Source organism: Podarcis gaigeae (assembly GCF_964106915.1).
Source record: "Podarcis gaigeae genome assembly, chromosome: 7".
Taxonomy (NCBI): domain Eukaryota; kingdom Metazoa; phylum Chordata; class Lepidosauria; order Squamata; family Lacertidae; genus Podarcis; species Podarcis gaigeae.
In genome coordinates, this window is record NC_139683.1 from 90,620,974 (window position 1) to 90,640,435 (window position 19,462).

At 43.8% G+C, this 19,462-nt stretch overlaps 1 protein-coding gene across 3 annotated transcripts in view; it reads left to right on the forward strand.

Annotated features, from left to right (window-relative positions):
* Positions 1–19,462, forward strand: part of SEMA5A (semaphorin 5A) — a 163,398-nt gene that overhangs the window by 119,087 nt on the left and 24,849 nt on the right. For all 3 annotated transcript variants that reach the window (XM_083748584.1, XM_083748586.1, XM_083748585.1), the window contains exons 11-15: positions 4,372–4,579; positions 5,816–5,933; positions 7,912–8,093; positions 8,409–8,552; positions 11,519–11,666. In XM_083748584.1, the coding sequence (XP_083604710.1) occupies positions 4,372–4,579; positions 5,816–5,933; positions 7,912–8,093; positions 8,409–8,552; positions 11,519–11,666 (800 nt within the window). The remainder of the gene's footprint in view (positions 1–4,371; positions 4,580–5,815; positions 5,934–7,911; positions 8,094–8,408; positions 8,553–11,518; positions 11,667–19,462) is intronic.

Genomic DNA, 19,462 nt, shown 5'->3' on the forward strand with positions numbered 1-19,462 from the left:
TGAGGCCCTTTTTGAATATACCTGGGCTGTGGCCCAGGCATCTGGGAGTAGACCAGATGAGTCAATAAGTGAGAAGATTACCAGGGGTGCCCACCAATCAATATTGGATTTCAAGAGTTCTGGAGGCAAGTGATCAATGCCTGGTTCTTTATTGTTTTTTAGCTGCAAAATGAGGTTTTTGACCTCATTTATAGTTACTGGAGGCCAGGCTGGTAAATTTTCTGGGGATACTGTTAGCTGATTGGACTCAGCATCCTGGTCTCGTGAGTGATAGGACTGCATCCATTCAAGAGGTTTGATAGCGCAGACTGGCACATTGTGATCATTCTCCAGGAGGCCTGATATAGTACGCCAGAAGAGGGAGGTGTCCTTAGGTATGTGTGATGTGGTGCTTGGCCTGGGTTTTGTTTCAGGTGCATTGCCTGATTTTGGAGAGGAAACCCAGGCAGTCACATCCCATTCAGAAACAGGTTTGTCTCGTGATAGAGGGGTTAGGAAAACAGAATTTTTTGTTCCCTGATTCTTTTGTTCTTCATCAAAACTCTTTGTTTTGACTAGGGCACAGCCTTTTCTTTTGAATAATCACCAGGTGTAGAGATGAAGCCATTAAAAGCACAAGTCTGAAAAGGACAAGGCTGAATGAGAGAAGTCTCATTCAGAGGGATGTGAAAAGATAACCATAATTATCCTATTGCTGTAGAATAAGCATTTGGACAGCATGACAAGCAATTGTCAAAATACTTACTTGATTCTGAAAATGTACAGCGGATTGTCTCATGGCGTCCTCAAGATAGACTCACGGAACTCAAATGAATTATCATTTTGGATGGTGCCTTTTAATGTATCTGAGGAGTTTGCACATTTTTAATGGATCATCACGTGCATAAATCTTTCTCTGCCTACTTCTCTCATCAGCCACTTTCCCTCCCCCACACCTTTGCCCCTCCAGCCAGGACACCCACAAGTAAGCTTGCTTCATAAGTAGAGCTGGGGAGGTTCAGAGGGGAAACGGCTGGTGGTTAAAGGATTGCACACAGCCATTCCAGACTGATGCTCCTAGACTGAAAATTCTACTCCTCCTTCACCGCAGCCTCTCTGGCCTGATGCTGTTGCATAAGGAAAGAAATTAACTGAAATATTTCATATTAGCTCTTTCTAAGGGACTACATCTGAAATACTCTTGGTATTAACTGGTTACAGCAGCAGTACAGCTGCAATACTAACATTCCTGTCCTCATCAGATTTAATTTCTATGGCAGCATAGCAGAAGACTCAGAATTCTCTCTTTAGAAGATCAGGTCAGAACCAGTTTGTGTTCAGGATCCAGCTTGTAATGTGTGCAAGTGGAGACCCATGGAAGGTTGCAACAAGCAAGGGAACTGCAGTGAGGGATGGATCCCAAAATGCCCTTCTTCCTTGTGTGGAAGAGCTGTTCAGAGCACTGAATGAGAAGAGGAAAACTAAATCCATGTTCTCCTTTCACAAGAGGATTGCTATAGAACCTACCCCTTAGAGTTAGTGTGGCGTCCTCTCTCTCGCTCTCTTAGCACGTTTGCAAAAGAGCACTATTTCCTTCCACTCATCACTTTTTGGATCCAGGCAGAGATATGTGGAACTTTGTCCCCTGGTTTCCTCAGAGGTTTGGTGCTGTTTTCAGTTCACAGAATATGTACACACCTGTCTCCCACCTTCGCTGTCTCAAACAAAGGCTTGTGTACCTAGCTGCTAGCCCTGGATAATTCAGCTGCCCTTGAGACTGACCCAGAAACTCCAGCGGGTGCAGAATGCCGCAGCAAGACTCCTTACAGGGTCTTCGCCGCAGGATCACATTCACCTGGTACTACACCAGCTACACTGTTTCCTGGTGGAGTATGGGGTCAGGTTTAAGGTGCTGGTTTTAATCTTTAAAGCCCTATACCAGGCTTCCTCAACCTTGGCCCTCTAGATGTTTTGAGACTAGAATTCCCATCATCCCTGAACACTGGTCCTGCTAGCTAGGTATGATGGGAGTTGTAGGCCAAAAACATCTGGAGGGCCGAGGTTGAGGAAGCCTGCCCTATACGGCCTAGGACCCTCATACCTATGGGACTGCCTCTCCTGGTATGTCCCACAGAGGACCCTACGGTCTGCTAATAACAACACCCTGAAGATCCCGGGCCCCAGGGTGGCCAGACTGGCCTCGACCAGAGCCAGTGCCTTTTCAGTCATGGCCCCGGCCTGGGCCCTGCGAGATTTGACATCTTTTCGCAGGGCCTGAAAGACAGAGCTGTTCTGCCAGGCCTATGGTCAGGGTTCAGTCTGACTCATTTTCTCTTTGTATAAGAACAAGCACGAAGGAGGTTTCCCAGCCTGCTCACAGGTCCTTATAATATCAGTGGAAACAGTTGGTCCTGGTGAGAATTAACCGCTTTCAATTTAACCTGGTGACTGCCAATGGTTTAGTTTGATTTTAATTTTAATTTATTTGAATTAATTTTGGGATGCATTTAAATCAATTGATTGCTTGTTTTTATGTATATTGTGTTATTAATATGATGTTAGCCACTCTGAGCCCAGCTCCGGCAGGGGAGGGTGGGATACAAATAAAAAATTATTATTATTATTATTATTATTATTAAGAAGAAGAAGAAGAAGAAAAAGAAAGGTACATTTTTCAGAGCTAGAAACCCCCACAGCATCTACCTTCATTGGTCTGTTGACAAAAGCTTACCAGACATTTAATACAGAGGAAAAGTCAAGAAGATGCTTTCTAACTCTGGACACTTTTGGTGTGTGTCTGAATGCCTCCCATCCTGCCTTCTGTTTTAAGATATCGTGTGCTGACCTTGCACCTATTTGTGGCTGCTGCTAAAATCCCTGGCTCTGAACTCCAGTGTTTCTTCATGACTTTGCTTCCAGTCCAGACCTGTTGCATTTTCTTGACGAAGATTTAATCTTCACAGTGTTACATTTTGATTTAATTTTAAATTAACTTTTCCTTTGTAATAGTCTAAGGATATCATATCTGAGCGATCAAAAAATCATAAAAAGTGCAGTTTTCCCTACAAGCCCCAGACAGAATATGATCTATGGTAATAATTACAGAAACAGAAATGAACAGAATGGGATATTAGAACAAACAGAATGTTTCCTTGACTTAAGCTTAGGTATCTAGGCCTCCACACAATACAAAGGAAGCCCTGGGAAAGAGAAGAGTGGGAGTTAATCTGTGTCTATGTCCCTGTTCACTGGACTGGATCATTCCCATGGTATTTTATCCAACAATTGCAGGCCTAACTGGGCAACAAGAGGCGCTGGACAGGAGATTCTCTCAGGCCTCCCCTTCCCTAGAATGGCTGGCTGCCCTTGTGCCACAGGAGGAGCAAACAGGAGTCCGTTGCATGGTTCAGGGCTCTCTCTGCACATGGTATTGCATTCCTGGTCTTGTTTTGTATGAAGGGAAAGTGGCTGGCTGCCCAGAGGAACTCCAAACAAGAGTTGTGATTAACCTTTTGGTCAAGTGTGCTGCCGGTCCAAAGGGTGGGGGAGAGGCATTCTAACGCATACGTACACTGAATCATTTCAATGCCTGTAGTCTGTTGATCTAGAGAGCATCCATCAGGAGAGGCAGGCAGAAGTGCAGGTCTGATTCTGTCACAGCCGGGATAGCTCAGCCAGTGGGGCAAAAGACTCTTCATCTCAGGGTCATGGGTTCGAGCCCCACATTGGGCAAAAGATTCCTGTATTGCAGAGGGTTGGATTAGATGACCCTTGGGGTCCCTTTCAACTCTATAGTTGGAACTCTACAATTCTATGATACCAGTATCACTTGTGGCACCCGTGCTGCAGGTTCACCACCCCATGGATCAGCAACTGGAAGCCTAAGGCAAGAGGAGAATAAGGATTGAATAGTGGCCATAGGAGTGAGATTTACTGGTTGTCCAGTTGGGGCAGTACCCTGGTCAGCCATTGCCCATTCCTTCTTCTAAGAGGCCCTGGGTTGAAACTAGTTGCCAATCAGTGCTCTGGAGCACAGTTACACTCCTGCGCAGCGTAGCAATTATATGCAATAATTCACTGCTAGATCACCTGAAACAGTGTTCTTCAACCTTGGATCCCCAGATGTTGTTGGATTATGGCTCCCATCATCTCCATCCATCTTAAATTAGCACCGGTAAGCCGCAGAACTAGGAGTGAAATCTGCCTAAAAGTCCAAATCCTGGAGAGCTGTTTCCAGTCAGATTACACAACACCTTGCAAGATGGGCCATTTGGCCAATTCAGTGTCAGTTGGTTTCATGCAACGTAGGTCTCCTTTGAGTTGCAAGGAATGCATGCATCCTCTACTTGCATCATTGTTTTCACAAATAACTCCCTTCTCTTGCCATTACAGATCATGGCACTATTAAGAAAGTACTTGCTCCAGTTAATCAAACATCGAGCAGCTGCTTGCTGGAGGAGATTGACATATTCCCAAAGAAGCAGTGGGAGCCCATCAGGAGTCTGCAGATTTTACACAGCCAGAGTGCTCTGTATGTGGGCCTTCAGAGAAGTGTGGTGAAGATCCCACTGAAGAGATGTCTGTTTTACAAAACACACAGGTATCTGGCTGGCTGACTGTGAGAAGTGCAGAATTCAAAGATATCAGGGATTGTAAAAACACATTACTGTTGGGGCCACCAGCCAATCCTAAAGAATTTTAGTTGATCATTCAACTTCCACTTAATCTATTAATTGAATGGGGGGTGGAGTTCCTCCAAGATGCATTATCTATGAAGATCAACCCCCATAAAATAAAGAGTTTTGGGGAAAAACAAAACAAAAAAAATCAAGACTTACTGCTAGCTGAGGAGAAAGTGGTGTGGTATGTGCATGTAGTTGTGGTATGTGCATGGTTGCCACAGTTTGTCTGGTTTGCACATGTGCTCAAGGACAGTTGAGGTCCATTGCACCCATCCAAAATAGCCTCCTATCAATTAATCAGTTGAAGCTTTAGTTGTTTAATATTCCAATTAAAGGGTTTAATAATGATCTAATCTCAATAATATAATCTACAGTGCTTTTCCTTTTGGGACAAAGTAGAACATCTCCAGAAAACTATTAATTGCTCCAACAAATGGAGATTATCTGTAGGGAAGTTAACCTCTGAGACCTCTCTGGAATGGGGAGGAGAGTTGGGGAAGGGCTAGAATTCTCCCTCCTACTCTGCCCTACTTGTCAAGTGTGATAGGTCTTTTGCTAGAAACAGCAGCTCTTTCTCAAGCACAGGTTGTTGGTATCCATCTGTCTCGAGGGATAATGGAGTGCTCCTCCAGGGGTAAAGTCAAACTGCTGTGTTAGCAGCACTGGAGTGACCTCGGGGGTGCAAGGCTGGGCAGCATGTATGAAGGTCCTGGGCTGCCCAGATGACAAGACCCCTCTCTCAGCCTTGCTGATGTCCAGATGGAAGCAGAGCAAAAGGCTTGGCCCCAGCTTGGCTGCAGGAGTTGCCGGAAGGGGGTGTGCAAGGCGCCACCCAGCTGCCTTCAGGACTCCACTCTGGATTTGTGCAGGGTTCACTCCGGAGCCTTTTCTTCTCCTTAATGTGTCCCACAAGGCAGGTGGTACAGGTTTTTCCTCAGGGTCTACTCCCAAAGCCTTTCTCATGAATGAATATAGTCACAAGGCAGCAGAGATTTAGGATCCGAGTTTTCCTTCTCCTAGATGGGCTCCCTTCCCAGGTGGACAAGTCCTCTGTGCTCCTCTACAGCACATGCCTTCTTGAGCGTAGACCCACTTGAAGCCCTTCCTGGTGCACGATTATACTGCAGTCTGATGTTTTGGGTTTGTGTTTCCAGCGCATGTGTTGGATCCCAGGATCCTTACTGCGGCTGGGACCTGGTGCTCAAGAAGTGCACACCACTGGAAGAAAGCCTGAGTATGAGTCAGTGGGAGCAAAGCATCTCATTTTGTCCAGTAAGTTCAATTCAGATTCTTCTTTTCCCTGAGTCCAAGTGATTCCCGCAGAAGTAAGTCTGAGTACTATTTTGGATTCAATGTTTGTAATTTTTGTTATGATTCTGCATTGAAAATAAAAAAATGCAAAAAAAGAAGAAGTAAGTCTGAGTATTTGGGTCAAGGAAGTGATTATGCACAAATAATGTCAGTTCAAGCCTTCTTGTCTCTCTGATCTGAGCTACAGGCTGAATCTTTCTTCTTTCCTCTGCAAGCTGTTACGCAGCATGATTTGTATGTCTGAGTCATTAAGTTATCCACCAACAGTCTCACATGCATAAGAAGAGAAGATCCGTTTGTTGCAGCTGTAGGATGCTGGCAATTGCAGTTGTTGCAGAGAAGTGGAACATCAGGCTGGCTGCGGAAGCCTCGCATAGGGATTGGGACATCCCAAGAGACGTGTGCTGTTGGCAGGAAGTGGGAAGGAATCCAAGGCTGTGCTGCAGGGCACTCAGGGAAATGCAGGTTTGGAGCAGAGTGGGAAGAAGGGAGTCTTGAGGCAGAAGAGTTCAGACAGGAAGCAGGGGGCTGAGCAGTCAAAATCTAGCAAGTTAGGTAGGCGAGCCCGAGTCTGGGGAGAAGGGGCTCCGTGAAAGGAGAGGTTGATAAAGAGGAAGACTGCCAGGAAGCCTCCCATGGGGCCCAGAGACAAGTGATGCTGTAAGCTGGCCCCGGAGGGCTGTGGGTTGGAGAGGCAGGAATGCCAGGCCAGGTAAATGGGAGGAAGGCTGGAGGACTCTTGAGCCTGTTGCTCCCAGCCTTGTTTAACTTGCTCATGGGACTTGGTAATGTCACACTTGCTCCCGGTGATCTGCCTGATGGGTTTGTTGAGTCCAGACTAATTTTCTTTCATTCTTACACCTTTGCACTGCATGATAGCCTTTTATCTGTGTCAATGCTAGTTGGATATGCTGCTTTCCTCTAAGCTTGAGGTATGTTGCACTGGTGACCAATGTCATTCACATAATCATATATCATCAATGATTACAGCTAGTGGACTATCGATGAAGGGAGACAGGCATGCTGTTGGGTGGTTGAAGGGTTTCTGACATGCATTCACTGCCTTCCAAGGTGTTTGGTTTTTAAGGTAGAGATTGTGTATTGAAACAACTTCCACAACACTTAAAATGGCTGTCTACTTTCAGCCTATTTATTTTTAAGCCTGCGTTTCAACTCAATGCACCGAGTATCTACTTCAATTTATTTCTGGTCTATATGTATGAACTGAATTGCAAAACTGTGAACTGAACAATTTCCCCGAAGAACCTAAGGTAATGTTGATGGCAGCAGGAAGCCAGTCTTTTTGATACACAATCATAGTATCTGCAGATTGCTGCATATAGCACAGCTGTTTGGGGTGTTGAATGGCTTGATGAACCCTGGCTGCCTCTGCTAAGAGACAGCTGGTATGTGAGACAGCTGGTAATAAGTTTTGGGCACACTGTGGCCATGATCCAGCAGCTCCAGTTGTACATGCTGGGTCTTGAAGAGGCAAAAATACTCAACATGCATAATGAAAAATGTCTTGTGTGCAATGAGATAATTTCCCCTTTTGTAGAAAAGATGGAGAAAGCCCTTTGGTCTAGAATTTTGAGGAAATGGTAAAATGACAGCGATTGACAGACATTGCCAGCAGAATTGCATCATAGTACAGTCCTCATAGGACTGTATCACTTCATGATGAAAGTGAGGAAGTCCCATGTTTAAATTTTCCCCATATGCAAAAACTCCCTGCGTATGGAAAGCTGTCACATCAGGGAAATAAAGCCCTTTTCCCCAGGCATGCTAATTTTTGAAATGCAGAAGTGTTTTTTGTTTTTTTAAATGAGAACTATTCAAGCATATGAAAGCAGTATAATTGAGCAAGAGCTGAGCTCCATGACTTTTATTACCTTAACTATGGCAGCCAGAGCTTGTCTTTTTGCCTTTTGCTTTCTAGGCAAGGAATCTGACTGTGGATGGCCATTTTGGAGCCTGGTCAGAGTGGAAGTCTTGCTCCCATGTGGACGGCTCCAGTGTGGGCTTTTGCCTCTGCAGAAGTCGCTTGTGTGACAGCCCAGTTCCAAAATGCGGAGGGCGGCAGTGTGAAGGGCCAAGTCTAGAAGTGGCCAACTGCTCCAGGTGAGCCAAAGAAAGAGGAGGGGACCTTGAAGGGGTGGGGAACTTTTCTGCAAATGGGTATTGATGTCGCACTTTGGGCCGCTCCATACATGTTTTAGGTGTAAATGTAGGATTTTTTAGGTATAAACCTTAAAATGTCAACTATGGATGTGTATAGGATGTAATTTTTTAAAGAAAAAACCACTGGAGTAGTGGGAGAAAGGGGTGCTTAACTCTTTCCTTGCCTGTCCTTTCCCCTCAGTCCAGATTTCCACAATCCCTTCCAAACAGCTGTTTCCCACGTAGGTTCAGAGTTCTGCTCCCTTATTCTTCTAGAAATGGAGGCTGGACTCCTTGGACATCTTGGTCCCCTTGCAGCACTTCCTGTGGGATAGGCTTCCAAGTCCGCCAGCGCTCTTGCACCAACCCAAGCCCTCAGCATGGAGGCCGTGTGTGTGTGGGACAGAACCGGGAGGAAAGGTAAGCTGCTTTCTCCTCGTCATTGACTTAACCTTTAGGTGTCTCCTTGATTCTATCAACCTCTTTCATTTCTCCTCCTTTGTGTCAATCAGCCTTTGCTCCTCCAATTTCAGCTATTTCTGCTTGTAGCATCCATATAGTTACTGAGGGAATGAAAATTCAGTTGCAGTTTTCACTTAGTTGGGATCTCCCCAAATCAGCATTGCCACATAGTTTTGCCTCTCCCTGCAGTGCCTTTAGCCTGGCACATGACTGCCTTCGAAACCTGCAATTCAGGGGAAAGTGTATGATCTCTTCACTGGATTGTTAGCCAGCTGGTTTTTGATTTCTTCACTGAGTATTCTAAGGCTCTGTAAAGCTCTAGAGAATGCTTTCAAGGTTGTAGCTGCCTAACAATCTATGTTACATTAAAGCAGACTATACTTTAAAAGTATTTTAATTGCTATATAAAGCTCACCTCTTCCAGCTTGGCAAAGCTGGGGTTCCTCATGCTTCCACCACACAGGCTCCATCACACTTTAAAGCAGAGGTTTTAAAATTTCCTGCTGTCAGGATACTCTTTACAACTTGACCTGTCTGCTTCTGGACCCCAGCACATCTGAAACAAAAATCTGGGGCATTGCAAAATCTTCTGGAGCATGTTTTCAGGGGAAGCAACCCAGAACATGCCCAAGGCTTCCTTGCAGATGTGCTTTGCAAGGGAAGATCTGTAATAATGCAGGAAGAGCTGCCCTTTGGGGAGGCTGTCCACTCTTGCTGAGTTCGCAGAAGCTCCAAGACTTTCCTGGGCGCAGTCTGAAACTTCCCACCGGTATAATGACCAAGGAGGGGAGCCAAGGGTCAGGCTGCGTGGAAAAGAGCAGGCTTTTATCTTTGATGGTATCTTCTAAGTTCTGTGAAATGAAAAGCAGAAGGCAACTAGCCAGACCGCTGTGAAAGAAGCAAAAACTGCTCATGCAAGTAAATGGTGTGGCAAGGGAGCAGGTCACTGCCAGCCTTCTCCCAGCCCTGGGACACGTGGAGGTAATTGCTGTAGTTAATTCCTTTTGCCTCATCATAACTATTACTAAGCTACATCACCAAATACCACCAGTATTATAGAATAATAGAATCATAGAGTTGGAAGAGACCACAAGGGCCATCGAGTCCAACCCCCTGCCAAGCAGGAAACACCATCAGAGCACTCCTGACATATGGTTGTCAAGCCTCTGCTTAAAGACCTCCAAAGAAGGAGACTCCACCACACTCCTTGGCAGCAAATTCCACTGTCAAACAGCTCTTACTGTCAGGAAGGTCTTCTTAATGTTTAGGTGGAATCTTCTTTCTTGTAGTTTGGATCCATTGCTCCGTGTCCGCTTCTCTGGAGCAGCAGAAAACAACCTTTCTCCCTCCTCTATGTGATATCCTTTTATATATTTGAACATGGCTATCATATCACCCCTTAACCTCCTCTTCTCCAGGCTAAACATGCCCAGCTCCCTTAGCCGTTCCTCATAGGGCATCGTTTCCAGGCCTTTGACCATTTTGGTTGCCCTCCTCTGGACACGTTCCAGTTTGTCAGTGTCAGTTCTCTGGACACGTTCCAGTTTGTCAGTATTGCTGCCCCCAACCCTGTAAGTGTGCTGGTGTTGCGTTTGTGAGGTGCTCAGTCACCATAAGAACGAGCATCTGTTCCTATTCTATGGAGGGAAATATGAAGTCTGTGTGAGCACAATGAATTCTTTTCCAGGAAACAAGCTTGAGTTTGGAGTCACTGGGGGGAAGGGACCAGCTTGTGTGCATGTTTTTAATCATCTGTCGCTCCTCCCCCTCTCCCTTCCACACCTTCAAATAGCAATTGCTATCTTTGGGGAGATTGACTATGGCCTCAGTCGATGCATCAAGGGTCATGTCACTGGCCTGGCAATTTTTCCATGTCACCCTCTCACTTCTGCCCTCATCACTTCCAGACGCAGGGTCAGTGCAGAGGTCTCCAGTTTCACAGATCTAAAACCCTTGCATTGCTTGTTTTGCAGAATCGCTGCAAAACATAAGCCCTCTGGGTCCTGAGAAAAGAAGAAATTAACAGGCGGGGGAAGAGCAGCTGGGGAAAAGCACTTCCTGCTAACTTGAAATGCTTCCAGAAAGAGGATTAATCAGACTTTGCTCAAAATCCTGTGTTCCAGCAGATTCACCCCCACAATGAGACTTGGAGGCTTCTGGGGCTTGTCTGCTTGGTGCAGCAATTTAACATGTGTGCAGTGGCTCATTCTGACTGGGAGGAAAATGTGAAGTTGGCTTCATGTCTTGTTTTGTTTTATTAAAAGCAAAGCAGTTTTTACAAACTCTTTGGCTGCAGTCGAGAGTCCTGTGCATGTACTGGGCTTGAGTTGTCTGCTGTGCTTGTGTGTGTGTGTGTGTGTGTGTGTGAGAGAGAGAGAGAGAGAGAGAGAGAGAGAGAGAGAGAGGAAGAGAGGGAGAGAGAGAGAAAGAAGTTCCATAACTGCCAGTAGGGACAGTATCCTTGAACGTGTAGTGCTTGATATGGGGCAATTTTCGGTTGGGTATTGTCAGGGGACTGCCATCGGAACAGGGGAGGACGCAGGAGAATACAGAGAGCCTATGAGGCTTCTGAGGAGCGGTTCCTCGTCCAGTGGAGCGGAAAGGGAAGGGGCCAGCCAAGCGAGGAGAGGGCTGGAAGATGCTGCTGAGAGCCCAAGCGCCTCACCTAGCCCGGTTGGCCAGGAGGCAGACACGCCACTTCCATCGCCCAGCCTGCGAATGTAACCTTTTTGAGGCAGAGACCAGTCCTATATATTACCACAAAATATTATGGTAAGACCACAATCATATTCGGCTTCGCATTGGTCTTCAGAAATGTATGTGTACCTTCTCGATAGTGAAAGCACTAAACCCTGTTCTTAAATAATGCAAATAGCTGTGACCAGGTATACTGTTTCTTTTCTCTTTTGCTTCCCTTCTCACAGGTATTGCAATGAGCACCTGCTGTGCTCTCCACACATGTTCTGGACTGGCTGGGGTGCCTGGGAACGTTGCACATCCCAGTGTGGAGGCGGGATCCAGGCCCGCCACAGAACCTGTGAGAATGGCCCTGACTGTCCCGGCTGCAGCGTGGTGAGTCACACATTAATTGCTCTAAATGTGTATATGCATACCGTATTTTTCGCCCTATAGGATGCACCGGCCCATAGGACGCACCTAGATTTTTTGGGGGGGGGAGGGGAAAAAATATTTCCCCACCCACTGTCCCCCGAGCTTGCAAGGCTGGCGGTGGGGCTCTCCAGGCTTCAGCGAAAGCCTGCATTCGCCCCATAGGACACACACACATTTCCCCTTCATTTTTGGAAGGGATAAAGTGCGTCCTATAGGGCGAAAAATATGATATTTTATATTTTTATGACCTTAATATGTATTCATGAGGTGATTTTGTCACATACTAAGCTGTGACAGAGATACTGACACAAACTGGTAATGGTGAAACCTAATATCTACCTACCTACCTACCTACCAACCAACCAACCTACCTATAGATACAGAATATATAGATAGATAAATAGATAGATGTATACTGACAGTCAGAGCCTGGCCTGTGTTGACCAGGTGTGGAAACCTCTTGGGTTAAACTACTGCAATTCCTTGCTTGTTGAGCTGCCTTTGAAGGCTTCTTAGAAACTTCAGTTGGTACACAATGCAGCAACTGGCAGAACAACCCAAACTTCCTTTGTCTTGGACGGTGTATGTGTATTGAGCAGAGATGTCTTTCTGCTCAACTGTGTAGGAGGGACACATGCTGGGGTTATCCAGGATGGGGAGGAGGGTTGGGGCTGAGCTGGCCCAGGATCCTATGGCCCTTAAGCTGATCTCCTGGCTGTTGGGTGAGGCACTGGGACCAACCTAGAGCTGATCACTGTATCAGCCAGGATCTGGCATTGATTTGGCCTGGTCATTCTCCGCAGCACCACCCTCCATATTTTTTTTTTAAATAATTTTTTATTAATTTTCCACACAAATAAAAACAAAACAGTCAACACACACAAACAAACACCAACATATAAACATGTATAATTTCAAATCTTTTTTTTTCATAACCTTACTTCTCGGACTTCCCCCTCCGTCCCCTTGTCTGCTTCCCTATTTTAAATGTTTCTTCAACAACCCTTCAGATCGGTTAATTAATCACTTATTGCCTTTTTAAATTTCTTCTGGTAATTAATCTATCAGTCAATTACAGCTGTAATTCCATATTTTCCTTTACCTTGGCATTTTAACATTCATCAATATTACAACAGTTCTTAAGATATACTTTAAACTTCTTCCAATCTTCTTCCACCATCTCTTTCTCTTGGTCACGAATTCTGCCAGTCATCTCTGCCAGTCCCATATAGTCTGCCATTCTTCCAGCGTGGGTAGTTCTTGTGTCTTCCAATACTTTGCTAGGAGAATCCTTGCTGCTGTGGTGGCATACATAAAGAACGTCCTATCCTTCCTTGGCACCAATTGGCCGACCATGCCCAGGAGAAATGCCTCTGGTTTCTTATGGAAAGTACATTTAAGTACCTTTTTAATTTCATTATAAATCATTTCCCAGAAGGCCTTAATCCTCGGGCAAGTCCACCAAAGGTGATAGAAGGTACCTTCAGTCTCATTGCATTTCCAACATTTATTATTGGGCAAATGATAGATTTTTGCAAGCTTGACTGGGGTCATGTACCACCTATAAATCATTTTCATAATATTTTCTCTTAAGGCATTACATGCCGTAAATTTTATCCCGGTGGTCCATAACTGTTCCCAGTCAGCGAACATAATGTCATGACCCATGTCTTGTACCCACTTTATCATAGTTGATTTGACTGTCTCATCTAGTGTATTCCACTTCAACAGCAGGTTATACATTCTTGATAGGTTCTTAGTATTGGGTTCTATCAGTTCTGTTTCTAGTTTTGATCTCTCCACCTGGAAGCCAATTTTCCTGTCTTGTTTAAACACCTCCATTATTTGATAATAATGAAGCCAGTCTCGTACCTTAGACTTTATTTTCTCAAAACTCTGTAATTTAATTTTTCCACTCTCTTGCTCTAGGATTTCGCAATATTTTGGCCATTTAGAATCCATATTAGGTTTTTTCACCTCCTTAGCCTCCATTGGTGATAACCACCTAGGAGTTTTATTTTCCAGCAAGTCTTTATATTGAATCCAAACATTGTATAGTGCTTTCCTGACAATATGGTTTTTAAAACCTTTATGAACTTTTACCTTGTCATACCATATATATGCATGCCAACCGAATCTGTTATCAAATCCTTCCAAATCCAGAATGTCTGTGTTCTCAAGAAGTAGCCAATCTTTCAACCAGCAGAAAGCTGCCGATTCATAATACAGTTTTAAGTCCGGCAGGGCAAACCCCCCTCTATCTTTAGCATCAGTTAATATCTTAAATTTTATTCTGGGCTTTTTGCCCTGCCAGACAAATTTAGATATGTCTTTCTGCCACTTCTTGAAACAGTCCAATCTGTCCACAATCTGTAATGTCTGAAACAAAAATAACATTCTAGGCAATACATTCATCTTAATTACAGCAATTCGGCCTAACAAGGAAAGCTTCAAGTTTGACCATATTTCTAGATCTTTCTTTACCTCTGTCCAACATTTGTCATAGTTATCTTTAAATAAGTTCACATTTTTAGATGTCATATTAATCCCCAAATATTTAACTTTCTTTGCCACCATTAATCCAGTTTCATTTTGAAACCTCTCTCTTTCAATATTTGTTAAGTTTTTCTCCAAACTTTAGTTTTTTGCTTATTCAACTTAAATCCTGCTACCTGACCAAAATCTTGAATTATTTCTAAAACTCTTTTCGTACTAGTATCTGGCTGTTGTAGGGTCAATACTAAGTCATCTGCAAAAGCCCTCAGTTTATATTGTTTGGCTCCGACCTGAATTCCTTTAACCAACTGGTCTCTCCTGATCATGTTTAACAAAACCTCCAAGACAGATATAAAAAGCAATGGGGATATTGGGCACCCCTGTCGTGTCCCTTTTTCTATAAGAAGTTCTTCAGTAACCACATTATTTACAATTAACTTTGCTTTTTGTTCAGAGTATATTGCACCTATACCATTTTCAAACCTTTGGCCTACCCCCATCCCATGGAGATTCTTCTTCATAAAACTCCAAGAAATGTTGTCAAAAGCTTTCTCCGCATCCACAAATATTAGTACAGCCTTCGTATTAATGTTAACTTCTAACAGTTCTATAATGTCAATTATGTTTCTTACATTATCTGACATATGTCTCCCAGGGAGAAAGCCAGCCTGGTCCTTGTGAATCTCCTCCACCAACACCTTCTTCAACCTTTTTGCTAAAATGTCAGCAAATATTTTATAATCCACATTAAGTAATGATATAGGGCGGTAGTTCTTGATCTGGTTCTTTTCAGTCTCAGTTTTTGGTATAAGTGTAATAAATGCTTCTTTCCACGATTCGGGTGCCCTTTTCCCCTCTAAAATTTCATTGCAGACCTCCTTCAACGGTTGTATTAACCATTCCTTCAGAGCTTTATAATATCTGGAGGTCAATCCATCCGGTCCTGGAGATTTCCCCAATTTCATATTCTGGATGGCACCCTCTATTTCTTGTTCTGTTATTTTCTCATTCAAAACCATCGTACTTTGTTGTGAAATTCTTTGTAGTACATATTTTTAAAGAAAATCATCTATTTCTCCTTCATTCTCCGGCCCTCGTGCGTATAGTCTTCTGAAATAACTCTGAAAACAATTACTGATCTCATTTGGTTTAAAAATGTTCTCTCCTTCCACCTCCAGACTTGTAACAGTATTCAGTTTTTGTCTCTGCTTCAGTTGCCATGCAAGAAGTTTCCCACATTTATCTGCTGATTCAAATGTCCTTTGTCTCATTTGCTTAATTTTCCATCCTATCTCTTGATTCATCAGTTCCATATACTGCATCTGGTAGAACTTAATTTCTCTCAAAACCTCATGAGGCTTTAGTTTGGATCTCAATTTCTTTTCACCTTCTTTTATCTTTTCCAAAATCTTATCTTCTCATTTTGTCTCTTCCTCTTTAAGGAGTTCTGTTGTATTAGGAAACCTCGCATCACTGCTTTACTTGCGTCCCAAATTACTCTTTTCTCCACCTCTGTCTTCAGGTTTATCTCAAAGTAGTCTTTCAAAGTTTTTTGGGCCTTTTTGTAAATCTCTTCATCTCTAAATAGGGTGTCATTCATTCTCCATCTGAAGGAACCAGCTGTTGTTAATTTCATCTCCATCTTTACAGCATTATGGTCAGAACAAGTCTTTGGGCAGATTTCTACTTTTTTTATCTTTGGAGCCATCCCACTAGTAATCCATATTTGGTCAATTCTTGTCCATGTCATTTTTGCTTCGGAGAAAAAGGTTCCCTCTCTCTCAAGAGGGTTCCTTGTTCTCCAGATGTCAATCAGATCCATATTCTCAGTCATTTTGAAGAAAGTCTTTGGTAATCTCCCGTCCTTAGAGACCACCTGTCTTTGTGCTTTATCCATGTTTGTAGAGACCATGACATTCATGTCTCCCATCATAATTACATTATAGTCCAAATAGTCCATTAAAGTCTCATGCAACTTCTTAAAAAATTCTACCTTCCCTTCATTTGGTGCATAAATTCCAACTGTCAAAAATTTTTCTCCTTGAACTTGTATTTCAATTGCCAAAAATCTTCCTTGTTCATCTTTAAAAATTAATTTTGGGGCCAACTTCTCCTTTGCATAAATCACGACTCCTCTTTTCTTTACTTTATCTGATGAAATGAATTCCTGTCCTAATCTTTTGTTTATAAGCAATTTTCTATGTGCCCTAGTCACATGAGTTTCTTGTAAACAAATCAAGTCCAATTGTTCTCTCTTCAAAATGTGAAAGACCTCAGTCTTTTTCTGGGAAGGTTAAGTCCATTACAATTCCAGCTTAGAAATTGCAGAGCCATCTTGTTGTTTAATTAGTTGCTTCTCCAGTCGCTCCCTGCGGCTGTTCTTCTTCCGTCGATGGTTTAAGTCCAAATGACAAATTGCTTATCTCTACTTCCGGGGTCAATTCCACCACTCCTTTCTGCAGGTCCTCCTCGTTTCTTTCCAAGAATTGCTCTTTATCTTGTACTGTTCTTATTTTAACTTTCTTCCCTTTATAGTTGAAAGACAAACCTTGTGGAAATTCCCACCTGAAAGGTAAATTGTTCTTTTTCAGCAAGTAAACCAGGTTCTTGTAGTGAGTTCTTGCCTCCAGGATGTACTTAGGGATGTCCTTGTAAATCTGCACAAAAGCATCTTCAATCTCTAGAGATCTCTGGTAACGTAAATTTAATATTTTATCTCTTTCTTCTTTAGATCTTAAGGTTATCAGACAATCCCTTGGAATCTTCCTGTTTTGCCTCCTTCCCAATCTGAAGGCAGCTGTAATCTTAAATTCCTCTTCCTCTAAGTTTACCTGCCAGAATTCTGAAAATTCTTTTGTGAGAAAGTCCACTAGGTTGTCTTTTTCACTTTCAGGGACAAGTCTTAATCTCAAATTCCTCTCCTTCCTCTGCATCTCCCACAAAGACAAGGCCGCCTCATGTTCATCCAGCTTTTTGCAGACTGGTACTAATTTTTCCTGTGCAGTTTCTGCAGTAGTTTTAGCTTCCTCAGCAATTTTTCGAGTTGTGGCGTTTTCTTCAATCAATTTATTTATAGTTTCTGTATTAGATGTAATACTTTTGGTGTTTAAGTCCAATTTTTTAGAAAGTTCTGTCAACTGTTTGGTATTTTCTGAGCTCTGCTTTGTCAAAACTTCTAAAGATTCATTTATTTTAAGTAGTGCTTGTGTCACTGGATCCATAGGTATATTTGTGACTTTTTCCTGCCCACCTGCCTTGTTGGCAGTGTACTTGATATTGAGCCCCCTTTCTTTTGTGCAGCTTTGGCTTTAGATCTTGTTGCTATCTCTTCTGCTGGGCCACTCATATCCCAAGGTCGTTCTCACAGGAGCAGCTTTTGTATGGAAAAATCCACTGACTTGTTTTTTTACAGTCTATGTTACAGCTGTTACCACTCAACCCTCTAGAGGGAGTAATTCAAAGTGTCCAGTAGGCAGAAAGACAAAGAAACAAAAAATCCCCACAGAAACAAAGTTTTGGCAGCAATCTTCCAATATATACAAACTGACAATTTGTAGTTTCAATAAAGCCTCAAACTTGTATCACATAAGGTCCCAACTTTGTAACAAGTCTTTATCTGACAGCTCACCTTCTCAGTGCTTTACTCAGGCAGTCCGTTCCCAGAGTCAAGAACGGCAGAAAGCTTTTCTTCCCTTTATTTTTCCATGCAGGTTAAGCCAAATCCACCTCCTTTTCCCCCTTGCTCCTGCTTGCTAAGGGGGAATTTAAGTTCAATGTCAAAGTTAAACAGTTCAAATTTAGTTTTCCTCCAATTGCAGCTTTGGAATTTCGTTGCTTTAGCTGTCATGCAGTCCGGGGAAGGAAGACTTCCTTTATTTTGCCTTTTCTGTTTTCGGCCGAATTTCAAACAATAAATTTTTAAAGTCCAGTAAGCTTTCCAATCCTACTTACGGGTATTCAATTTCAGTCCAGATTTCAAGAAGGAATCGGCGCTCTCCACCTATGGCGACGCGGCTTCACTTCACGGACTGGGTAGCGACTCTCAGCACCGCGCGCACCCCCGATGCCACTCCGGAGCCTTTAAAAAGGCTCCTTTACAGTAAAGGGGGCGCAAATGGTGCCCACCGAGTCTCCTTGTTCACAGGCTTCTGCGCCTGTGATTTTAGGGGTCCCCGCTTCGCCGTAGCGGTCAGACCCGAACTCGTGAAGCAGTCCTCCTCCGGAGCTCGAAGGGAGGACCGCCATTAAGCGCTGGCGCCGACCGGAAGTCTCCGCAGCACCACCCTCCATAGCAGCCACGATTAACAGCTGGGCTGTGGTTGCTCCAGTGACTCCTCCACCCTGCAAAGTCCCACTGGAGGGGAGTGAGGGCAAGGAATACAGCCTGGATTACTAACTGGGACTGATGATTCAAAACCTGCTCTTAAACAGTGCTGGTAGCTGCGTGTCCATTTCAGGGCACAACACAAAGCCCTGACGCTTCCCTCTAACATCTGGAGTGGCCTGAGACCTCGGCACCGGCTCTGTTTTGCACCTGAGGCGAGCTGGGTGATTACCAAGGAGAAGGACTTTTTGGTCATGGCCCCCTGCTTCTGGAATGCCCTCCTTAGGGAGGCTCAACTGGTGCCAACCGTGATGCACCAGGGAAAAATGTTTTCATTTGTCCAGGCATTCTAGCATGGGATGCAAGCTGGATTTAATGTTTGTTTGATCTGCTCTGTTGAGTTTCACTGCTGTGTTGATCTACTCTGTGCCCTTGTTTTCATTGTTGTTTCACTTGCATGTTTTCCCTGTAGTTTTACTGAAGTGTGACCCATAAATTAAATAAATAAAACTGGGATCAACCTGGGTCTCAAGCCAGTGTCTCCTGCTCCCAATCCCCTCGCTTCTTCTCAGTGGCTTCTGGGAATGGCAGATTCAGGCTTCTGGAATGGTGCCCTTTCAGTCTTTGGAGTGGAAAGGGTTACTTTGATCTTCCTTTGAGAACCTTTAATTCTGAATGGTTAAAAAAAAAGGTCAGAGAGAGAGAGTGCGCAATGTCGTAAGACAGCGCAAGCAAAGACCTGTGTTGACCTGCCGTGGCTTTTTATATTGAAGGGTGTGATTTGGCATTTACCCATGAAAAGTCAATGGCAGTGCACAGGGTAGAAGGGGGGAAATGCTTCTCTTTTTTAGCTGCTGTAATTATGACTCTCGTTTGAAGCTGCGTTATAGCTTGTTCATGCTAACTGTATATTTAGAAGGAAAAGCCAGAGATTATG